Here is an 11,868-nt window from a genome sequence, read left to right on the forward strand (position 1 = left end):
TTTTTGTTTAATCTTGTTATTTGTTGACACATCTACTTAAAATTAAATTTTCGGGTTTATGTATGACCTATGCAGGACAAATCTGCACTTTTAGTTTCTGTACTTTACAGTAAAAAACACTTGCTTTAAAGAATTTGTTAGTTTATAATATGAACAATTGTAAAATATAAATGAGATGAGATGAAGCAGAATGATACGTTTGTTGAAGCAAAAAGGTTTATTTCAATATAGCAAGGATTCTCCGGAGGTCTTCACTGGTTGCTATACAACTGGGTATCTTTGCAAAGAGTGAAGCCCCCTTCCTTAAAATCATCATGTATTTAAGGAGGCAAGGCAGACAGCTCAAATATACATACATTGATATCTAAATTACGTTACAGGAGAGACAGGCTGAGAGGCAGACAGTTCCTAGTATGCGTACATTGTTATTGTAAACGTGGGAGGGGCAGGCTGGTCAGAGAACAGCAGGGTGCTGTCTGCAAGATTCAGATGTATTGTCAGTCTGGCCAGTCTCCCCCCACAATCATCTTCATGAAGCTTTTCAGCCAAAAATGTACAGATCATAAGTAAACTTGTTTGTCGGCCCGCTCTGTGTTTGTTGAGGTACCATTTTGAAAAAAACGTAAACCAGCTGAAAATAAATCTGACACAATTGTCGAAGGTGGACATCTTATAATCAAAATATAGTCTTGACACTATCCACATTACCAGACATACACTCAGATTACACATGACCAATTTATTTCCCAGGTTAAAATGACATATGATCTATGATTAACATTTTATCCAAATATATAAAAGTACATTTGAACATACGATATAAATCAGTAACAGATCTTAGCGTTCAGTTGTAGCTCCATGCATCATATATCCGCCGTTTTGGATAGATGATGTAAAGGACTTCGATTCGATCAGGATCCCAGACACAATTCATCGGGTATCCGCTCTTCAGCAACGTATTACCGGGTGGCGCCCAAGCAGTGTCAAAACCATAGTCATGCCAGGTTGTACGACATCTGTTGTGCCTATTTCTGGCAACGAACACTCTCCCCACGTCGACCCTAACCTTAACGATGGCCCTGTTCCAATCAGGGCAACCAAACGGATGCTGCTTAGCTTTCTCAATGTTTGTACTGAAGTAGACACCGTGCCCGAGATACCCGCGTGTAGATGGGCGAAAACCTTTGTTCCAGATAGTTTGAACGTTTTTAATGGTGGTGCCGTGGTACATGGTGATATAGAAAACCCCGTCTATATATTCAACATAGGGCTCATCGGAGTAATCTTCAAAATCCCAATAGTACGCCATGACGCTGTCACGTTTCACTGTAGGAAAGAAGAATAATACGGTAAAGACATTGCAGATTGAACATGTAGAAACTTAACATCATTGCAAATACATCAATTAAGACACTGAATCCCAAATTGCTCTGGGGTGGGATTAATACAATTTCTCATACAACTCTTTTAACAAGCAGTTAATACAATTGGACTACCTGAATTTCTGCATCATATATTGACATGTAAAATGATAGCCTAAGAATGATCATATGTATTGTATACTGTGTTTGTAATTAAATACTTCTTTTATGTTTTCCTTTACTGTTTAAAGTATTGCTATGAACCTATTTGAGTCTGAAATGAAGATTATTAGTATTATTTGGCATATTAGCTTAATTTAGGTTCTTATCAATTATAAATCTATCAGGTCTGTCTTATCTGTTGCTCCTCCTGACTTCGTTTTCATGTTAAAACACTGTTCCTCATCTTATCTGAAGAGAGAGTAAAAGAGTTTACGTCACAAGAGGGTGTCAAAAACTTCAAAGGCTGTGAAATGCCTTAACGAAAATGTGTTATTTGGTATGTTGGGCAATAAATCTATCCTTAAACTCTCGATTCATTTAAATGCAGAAAAACTTAAAACCTTCAACTTTTTACGGGAGAAAACAAAAGTTAACCATCCTAAGAGTGTTTTAACTATAACACTATTCCATGTCAGTATAAAGATTAATCTCTGTTCTGCTTTGAAAATATTTGAAGTGTGTCTTTAAATTACAGCTACAGACGCAGTTCCATTTGGCGATCGTTGAGAGATCTTATCAGACATGAAGCTACTAACATACTCAAAACACATCAACACAGTCCTCTGCAAACTTTCCATCAAATTAACTAACTTTATCTCCTCTTGCACGCAGTATTTTACATGATTTACTGGAAAAATGCAGATTTTTAGAGGTGATTTTTTGATAACGTACCTTTATTCAATTCCTTCCTCCAGAAGTGCAGGCTGTGAGTTCACGCTGCCTGAAAAAAACAGAAAAAAAAACGACTGTCAGGCTTGGTTAAGGAAATGGCGCTGGTGTGTGTTTTACTTCCCCCTTTTTAGCACTATTTAAGACTTTTCTTCTGAAAGACAGACAGGATGTATTTATTATAAGTTCTGCATGTGAATATGACAGTCATTGCATCTGTGTTGAGTTGTTGCGACATGTGTTTATGCTTTGGATTTGAGACAGAGTTCGAATCTGGAATTTTTTCTACATCTCTAAACTTACCAAAACACTTTTAACAGTTTCTGGTGGCAAAAAAAAAACTCACAGGAGATGATCAGAGTTCAATGCAAGAGATAGAAACCAGAGAAGTAGTAGAAGCAGACTGAAAAACAAAATGCCTGTGTGTCTTGTTTTAGAACCCTAATCTCAGAGGCGGGCCTCAGCAACATCTTTGCCAACCAGTGGCGTAGGCAGAATTTGAATTCTGGGTGGGCCAGTACTGAAGAGGAGGAGCCATCCTTTCCTAGAAGAAAAGGACAAACTGAATATACTGTATTTATACAGTATTGGAACAGTGAGAGCAATTCCTTTATGTTTGCTGTAGACTGGAAACATTTGGGTTTGACATCAAAAGATAAATATGAGACAATAGATCAATATTTCAGCTTTCATTTCCAGGTATTTACATCTGGATCTGATACACAGCTGAGAAGAAAGCATTATTTGTAAAGGAACACCACATTTTTAGGTGAGCAAATGTATGGGAACAGATAGACTTAAAATAAATTAAAGTGAATATAAATGTATATTTTGTCGCAAATCCTTTGCTTGCAATACCTGCATCAAGCCTGTGACCCATTGACATCACAACACTTTAGCATTCTTCTTTTGTGATGCTTTTCCAGGCTTTCACCGCAGCTTCTTTCAGTTGCTGTTTGTTTTGGGAAGGTTACTCTCTTCAGTCTCCTCTTTAGCAGGTAAAATGCATGCTCTATACACCATTTAAATTCTTTTTTAAACGTAAATACACTGAAAATAAATCTGACACAATTGTCGGAGTTGGACACCTCATAATCAAAATATAGTCTTCACACTATCCACATTACCAAACATACACTCAGATTACACATGACCAATTTATTTCCCAGGTTAAAATGACATATGATCCATGATTAACATTTTATCCAAATATATAAAAGTACATTTGAACATACGATATAAATCAGTAACAGATCTTAGCGCTCAGCTGTAGCTCCATGCATCATATCCACCACGTCATCTCATGTCATTTAGCAGAGGCTTTAATCTAAAGCGACTTACAACTGGAGCACACATTCATACACCGATAGCAGCAGCAGCTACCACACAGGGTGCAAGCTAACTATCAGGAGACATTTAGGGTTCAGTGTCTTGCCCAGGGACACTTGGACATGTGGCGGGGAGACGGGGGATCCAACCGACCCTATAGTTGCGGGTCCACCACCCAATCCACTTCGCCACAGCCCCCATTATTATTATCCGCCGTTATGGATAGATCAATTCAAGGATTTCGATTCGATCGGGATCCCAGACACAATCCATCGGGTATCCGCTCTTCAGCAACGTATTACCGGGTGGCGCCCAAGCCGTGTCGAAACCACGTTCATACCACGTTGTCCGAAATCTGTTGTGCCTACTTCTGACGACGAACACTCTCCCCACATCCACCTTCACCTTAACGAGGGCCCTGTTCCAATCAGGGCAACAAAACGGATGCTGCTTAGCTTTTTCAATGTTTGTACTGAAGTAGACACTAGGCCCGAGCATCCCGCCTGCAGATGGGCAAAAACCTTCGTACCAGATAGTTTGAGCGTTTTTAATAGTGGTGCCGTGGTACATGGTGATGTATAAAACCCCATCATCATATTCAACATAGGGCTCATCAGAGTAATCTTCATCATCCCAATAGTACGCCATGACGCTGTCACGTTTCACTGTAGGAAAGAGGAATAATACGGTTAGGACATTGTAGATTGAACATGAAGAAATTTAAAGGAATACTTCACCCATACGGAACCAGCGTTCTATCATTATAAAATCGCTATTATAATATAATGAATGAGGTTTTTCTTCTCTCAGTCTTCCCTCAGTCTACCCTTGGCCAAGCTATCCTGTTCATCGTAACCCTACATTTTTACTAGTGTGATGTCACACTATTTATTACAGTATTTATGGCTTGTTACCATAGGATCATGGTATGGAGCACAAAACATTCAAATACTAACAGAACAAAACAGCGTAAGGCATGGAAAAATAAAAATATTACTTAAACAATGGAAGGACATTGTGAACGAAACTTTGTTTCCTTATACATTTTATAAGAATTTAATGCTATAAACATTCAATTCACCTTGCGATGCCCTTTGAACAACACCACTGTGAAGCCTTGTTTTAGTGAAATCCTCACCACGGGGAATATTGGTTGTCTCTTACTAGTCGAGTAAATTTACTACCAATGGCACACTGTTGGCTTTGTATCAGTAAACTTTTCACCCAACGTCTGTAGTCAAGCAACTGTACTCACGAGAACATAAATGAGCAATTAAGGGGGACAGGAAGGGGGGCTCTAGAGTATTGCCTTTGCTTAGAGTTGTTTATGAATTATTACATCCTGTGTGTTCATGTAGTGGGGTTTTTGCACCCACAGATGTATTGCATATAAGCCCCTTATTCAGTCTTTAGTCACTTCTCTGCTATACTGTGTGTGTGTACATGTGAACTGACTGTTACTGTAATTTTCTTATTCAATAGTTCAGGAAAAACTGATAAGTACGTTTTCTCTAGAAATAAAGCACAAAGAGTCAGGAGTCAGATTTCAGAAGCATCCGCAGAGACTTTAGTTGAAAACTAGCAAGTGAGTCAATTCACATGTACACACACATAGTATAGCAGATGTGGAAGAAGTTTTTTGTTGAAGAAAACTTCACTATAGTCCAAAATGAAAATAAATCTTCACTTAGTTCCAAAAGACAATACAGATGATTATGGTCAGCAGCATTCATGCATGGAGAGAAGACCAGAGCATCCTGCTCAGAGCAATGCCAGGGTCTTGACTGAGTTGTATATACAAAATGAGCTGCTTTATACAGAATGGTTGACATGGTCAGATAGGTAGAATAACAATGGAACAATCAGGTTTGGTTCTTGATGACATCAATGCTAATCTGAATCTGGGAGCTTTCAGGATGGCCCACACCTAGGGTGTCAGCCCAATCAGACTGATCTAGGGCCCACTCACACTAGTGCCGTTTGCCTGTTCCGTGCTGCAGGAAGATTCAGCACGATTCCCCCTCCTCCCCACTCCCCCCGCTGGCCCGTGGTCACACTGCTCGTGGCCTGGGCACGATTGCACCTTGCCTACGTCACCGTGCGCGTTTAGGATTTGAAGCGTAGTCTACTTGTAGGCTATACGACTGTTTGTGAATATTTCCTCCGGCCAAATTTGCATCAAATATTCCACTTCCAAATTAGAGCAACGAGAATCCTTAATCTATTGTTTTTTAAAAAATGTAGCCTTGCCGTAATAGGTCGCGATGGACAGTCTCATATTTGTGCAGCACGCTGTTTATTATTAATATAACAGCCCGTCATCAGACCATACGTACCGGATGGTTTTATACACATAGATCGCTCCATCAAGTAATCCAAGTCAGAACTTTTTGTTTGGGCAGAGATCGTTTTTTTAAGTGTCTTTATAAAGTTTCTTGTTAAACCTTAGTGTAGGCTACTGTTTCCTTATCACCGGGCCGCGGTGTGTTGTTTTGTGTTCGTCTCCACCGCCATGCGTAAAGGCAGTTATGACAGCTGACGGGAGGAAAAAGATAAAAATCATCTGACGAACGTGAGTAAACACGAAAACCTTTTTGCTTTGCTTTCTGCGCTCACCTATTTAGCTCTCTCCCTCTTTTATTAGCCCACACCTAGGCCTACACACACGTTAATTCTGACACATTTTATGTAGCTACAAGTCCAAGTGGTGGGCAATTCTGGTGCCGACTAGAAAGGCAGCGGACGTTAACGGACGCCGCCTGTGCGCTTGCTTGTGCACGTGTCATCTCATTAGCATCTGTACTTTGGCCACGGCACACCAATCCCAGGTGTGCCGTGGCCAAGGGGCTGTTCCGTGCTGGAATACAAGTTGGCGTGGTCACACTAGCCAAACGTTCTAGACTTTAGTATGCAAATAAGCTTTGGCACGGGGCCGCGGCCCTAGTGTGAGTGGCCCCTTAATGCACGTAGGGCTCTTAGGGGCTGAATGCTAATTAGATCCGGGGGGGTTTGCAACGATGTGGTGTTACTTTGATTCTTTGAGACATTAAGGTGTCAACCCCCCACGCCCCCCCTAAACACACACACTCAAACACATACACATGCACACACACACACCCCACCGGGCTGATTTAGTCACACCAATAGTCCAGACATGAAACGTCAGTAGTAAAGATAAGAGGGAATACACTACACATTAGCATCAAAGAAAGGAGAAGAGTAAACTAAAACTAAGTATAAAAATGGCTTCCACAGTACTTAGACACGTTTCAAATGCTAAACTACATGAAGGCTTCCTCAGAAATGTAATTAATATTTTTTTTAATAACTTCTCGATAATGTTACAAAACGCTGGTCCCAAAATGTGATAACTTGTTGCCCATAACTTAACAACTTATCACATTATGGAGCGGTTACATTTATATAATAATAATGATAATTGATGACATTTTATTTGTAATGTACTTTATATTACTAGAATCTCAAAGTGCTAATATATAGATAGATAGATAGATAGATAGATAGATAGATAGATAGATAGATAGACAGACAGACAGACAGACAGACAGACAGACAGACAGATATACATAGATATACATAGATATAGAGAGGGAGTTTGTTTATTGAAATGTTTCTGTGTGCAGTGTCTCGCCCTCACAGCTTCACTTCCCGAATGCATGAACAAATTAATATGATGACGGTGGAATCACAAATTTAGAAAATAAAATGCTTGATCACACACACACACACACACACACACACACACACACACACACACACACACAGTTTTCCCTTTCCAAGCTCCGCTGACACATAAACATGTTTGTTTCTGCTCTGCTACTTTATAAAGTGAGTCATCTCGAGTCATCAGTAAAGAAGTTTCTCTATTTGCAGCTAAAAAGTGCAAAAACATTATTAACAGTTTATGATTTATCAAAACAGAAAGTTACTCACAGCTTTACTGCAGATCCTCTTCGTCACAGGCAGTGTGTGTTGTGATGTGGGAGGGAGTGGGTAAATGTTTCACTTTGAGACGGCCAGATAGCAAAAGACAGTCTCTGTGTGTGTATGTGTGTCTGTAAAATTATGTGTGTGTGTGTGTGTGTGCGCGCGTGTCTGTACAACTGTGTGTGTGTGTGTGTGTGAGACTGTGTGTGTGAGAGAGACTGTGTGTGTGTGTGTGTGTGTGTGTGTGTGTGTGTGTCTGTGTGGACAGCTGAAGAGAGTCATGAGACGGCCAAGGCCAAAGATCTCCCCCTTGGGTCACACACAGGTTGTTTTTCTCTATCACTCTCTCGCTCGTAAAAATATGTCTTGGGTACATTGTAAATAAAACTGTGATGATAGAATAATTCAATACGAAGGATTACATGGAGAGTAAAAAATATGTTTCGTTAACTAACTGCCGTCTCTGCAAATGTAGACAAATCCCCCTCCTCTGAAACTGCATAGTGCAACTTTAAGTTAACGGAGATATTGTTTATGGAGGGTAATAAAATTCTGAGAGGTTTAAATTCAGAGGGGTGGGAAAGAGCTGAAGGGGTTATGGGTCAACGTCTGGTTAGTCTCGAAACTGTACAACTGTTAATTCACTTTAAACTCTGACTGACCCTGCATTCCAAATCTCAAAGTATTCCATACTACAGTTGACCATAAAAATGATCTAGTTAGCACGCAGTATATGCTACATAAGGACATACTTTTACTTATTTATTTCATCATAGCATTGCGCCTTGACCTTGCGTTTTGCTTTCATATCTGGTTGGAATATGATTGTCTGAAGTCAAGATAAATGTGCAGTAAAAAAAAAAAGTGGCATCGACAAATTAAACTTTTTGTTAAAAACATTTTATTTGGCAGCGCTCGTGGTGTAGTGGTTAGAGCCCCCCCCCCCCCCCCCCCCCCAGTCCTCTTCACAGCAGACCCGGGTTAGAATCCAGCCCGGGTTGTTCTCTGCATGTCATTCCCCTCTCTGACACATTTCATCTCTGTCTCTCCAAACTGTCTAATAAAAGCATTAAAAAAAATCCCAAATGTATCTTTAATTTAAAAAAACACTTTTTATTTACATCCTATAAACACTATATTAACAGATCAGTCACTTCTCTGGTGTGGCTCTTCATGTGAAGCCTTACGTAGGTCTTACGGTGGAAGCCTTTCCCACAGATGTCACAGCGGTGCGGTTTCTCCCCGGTGTGCGTGCTGCTGTGATGCTTGAGCGTAGAATGATCGCTAAAACCTTTCCCACAAACGTTACAGAGATACGGCTTCTCTCCCGTGTGCGTGCGGATGTGACGCGTCATATTGTGCCTGCAGTTAAACGATTTCCCGCACTCGCTGCACAGAAACGGCTTTTCCCCCGTGTGGATCCGCATGTGCATTCTCAAGTTCGCCGGACTGTCGAAACACTTCCCGCACACCTCGCAAACTTTCCCATTTTTGTGGGTTTTCAAGTGACTTTTCAAGTTTTCCTCAGATTCGAAATGTGCCCCGCAAACGCCGCAGATGTCCGTGGCGTGGTGACTTTTGGCGTGATTCACCAGAGACACTAAGGAGTGGAACACTTTTCCGCACACTTCACATACATTCTGCTGCTTTTTTGGCGACTGTATATCCTTCTTGCTGTCGTTTTCAATTTCAGTTTCAGTTTCTTTTGAAGACATATTGTTTGGGTCGAGATTTTTCTTGTGAACGTGAATCAACAAGTGGCGTTTTAGGGTGGAGTAGTCGTTGAAGCATTTGCCGCAGACAGTGCACGGATAGGGCTTCTCCCCCGTGTGAATGCGGATGTGTCGAACCATATTGTGGCGACAATTGAACGACTTCCCACATTCGCTGCAGCTGAACGGTTTCTCGCCCGTGTGAACCCTCATGTGCGTTTGCAAAGTGCTCGACGCCCCGAAACATTTCCCGCATATTTTGCACGTTCCGGCTTTTACGTGCGTTGTCTTGACGTGAGATCCGAAGCTCTCGTCGCTGTTGAATCGTTCGCCGCACACCCCGCACACGTCCTTTGGGTGAATCTCCATGTGATTGACTAAAGGGTCGGTGGCGTGGAAGGCCTTACCGCACACTTTGCAGCTGATACGAGATTTCGATTTTTTTTTGGTCGTGTGGTGTTTAGGGACAGTCGGTAAACGAGGCATTTTCAATTTCTTAAATATTTTGGCGTTGTCTTCACCCTCTGATCCGGTACTGCCTCCTTCCCAATCCTCGTCACTGTCATTTTCAGCTTCAGAAAAGCTAGTATGAGAATCGCAATTTTCACTTTCCTCTTTCGTTTGATCAGTCTCAGTAGAAGTGCCCGGTAGTGCACCTACTAATTCTTCTTTAGCTGCCTGTAAACTGGTGTGAACATTGTCCGATTTGTTTTTTTGATTTTTGAATATAAAGCTAATGGTGTTCTCCCCCTCTTGGCCATTGGGACAGTTTTCACTCTGTTGCTGTTGATTACTGCCCTCGTCCCACACGGAGAGAGACAGCTGGGGTTGGTCTAAAGGGAAAGATACACAGTCAAAAAAAAACATTTAAAACAGTGTTAAACAGAATAAAGCAATCAGGAATATTTAAAGGGTGGAGTCAGCGATTCTGGAGAATTCTTGTTGTCAAAATCACTTTTTGTCCAAATCAGTGAATTTTAATTTTCATCATGATCAGCTACCTGTACGTACTGTGTGCACTGAGACACAAAACCCAGTGTTAATACACAGCTTAGACTCTGTAAACTGATGTGTAAACAGAGGGGCCCACCGTAACTTGCAATATGCCTGTTTACAGAGCGTAGAACTTTTTTTATAAACTACTCAAAATGCAATTCTTAGGTCATAAATTATCTGAGCTCAACTATCTAAATATACTTTTTGGTTCTAGATGTATTTTGAACATGTAGTATAACAAATACTAAGGGTTCAAATAACTAACTTATACCACTGACATATTACATACAGCCCCGGAAAAAATTACTGGACATTACTTATTGAAAATGCTCTAAATGACAATATTTTTATTGTGAGTTTGGTAGAAATGATGTCAGTAGTTTATATTATAAAACCAAAATGTTCATTCTACTCAAACATATGCCTCTAAAAAGTAAAACAAGAGAAACTGAATATTTGGAGTGGTCTCTTCATTTTTTTCCGGAGCTGTGTTTCAACATCTGCTACAACATTGATTTTACTGTTGCAACAGGACGCCAGACACCATTCAAAGGTACATATAATTATTTCTTTATTTACCTGTTAGCCTAAATTGACTGATAATAACATGAAATTGTATCTTGTTCCAAATCATTCTAATGTCATCTTTAATTCGGCTCAGTGAACACGTGCCCATACACAAACATTTCGGCATATTTCTTGTTTGTAAACAACTACACCTATTGGGCCGCCATGCTCGCCTTCCATCAAAATAAGTTCTAGCTGACGGGGGCTCACGCAATAAAATATTGTTTTCATCTATATTTAGAGCTGCTTGGTGACTGACTTTTATGCCGAATGCAAGATTATACTTTTATCATCAAGAATATATCATAAATAGTGGATAATTATGTGTGTGAATGTGTAGGTAACAAAGAAACATATGAAAATTGTTCGATTGTTAGAGGGAGGTTGGTGCCTTTGCGGTATTCCCGTTATTGGTGTCATACATACATCTAAAAAGGTACATAGAATTTCGGCTGACATGCAGAACTCAGCAAAATGTTTTTAGCGACATAACAAACATGCAATTATAATCTCCACACACACACACCTGAGTTTTTATTAATGTTTTTATCCGGTTTATGGAGCGTTTGTAACCGCCGGATCTCTCTCTTGGACTGCACGAGCTCCTCCTCGTAGCACGAGATGGTTGTTCTCACCGCCTGGAAGATTTCCTCCGCCGCCAAAGACAGTCGCTCGTTTAGGACTATTCTGAGCAGCTGCACCCCGGACATGGCGCTCATAAGACGGCCACAGTTTTCACAAGATCGGGGTGGAAACGGTGGTCATTTATTAGGGTTTAAAATATGCTTTTAACGTGGAATTAAAGAGATCGACATGCAACGTCTCTCTGTGGTCAAGTTAGAGACTGTGTGGCAGGAGTTAGGCAGGAAATATATGCGGTCAGATGGTGTTCCCTTTCAAAATAAAGGCAGATGAGACACTGCAGGAAAAAAAAGTTGTTTCAAGCACTGGTCAATTTTGAGACTCTTCGCTAAAAATAGAATTTTTAAGACCTGTACATGCATAGATTTTTTTTTTAATATAAAAGGAAAACTTTGGACTCTTTATATGTTGTTAAAATGAAA

The 11,868-nt window shown here is 40.4% G+C and overlaps 1 protein-coding gene across 1 annotated transcript; it reads right to left on the minus strand.

Annotated features, from left to right (window-relative positions):
- Positions 1-8,641: 8,641 nt before the first annotated feature.
- On the minus strand, positions 8,642-9,700 carry LOC307262396 (uncharacterized protein). Its single transcript, XM_080043263.1, has one exon. It carries the CDS (start codon positions 9,608-9,610, stop codon positions 8,663-8,665), a length of 948 nt encoding a protein of 315 aa, XP_079899389.1. The 5' UTR covers positions 9,611-9,700; the 3' UTR covers positions 8,642-8,662.
- Between the last annotated feature and the right edge of the window lie 2,168 nt (positions 9,701-11,868).

This window comes from Ammodytes marinus (assembly GCF_949987685.1).
Source record: "Ammodytes marinus genome assembly, chromosome: 16".
NCBI classification, from domain to species: Eukaryota; Metazoa; Chordata; class Actinopteri; order Uranoscopiformes; family Ammodytidae; genus Ammodytes; species Ammodytes marinus.

Excerpts from the sequence above, each read along its gene's own strand:
- LOC307262396 (XM_080043263.1), bottom strand. The coding sequence starts at position 9,610 with ATGGAGATTCACCCAAAGGACGTGTGCGGGGTGTGCGGCGAACGATTC.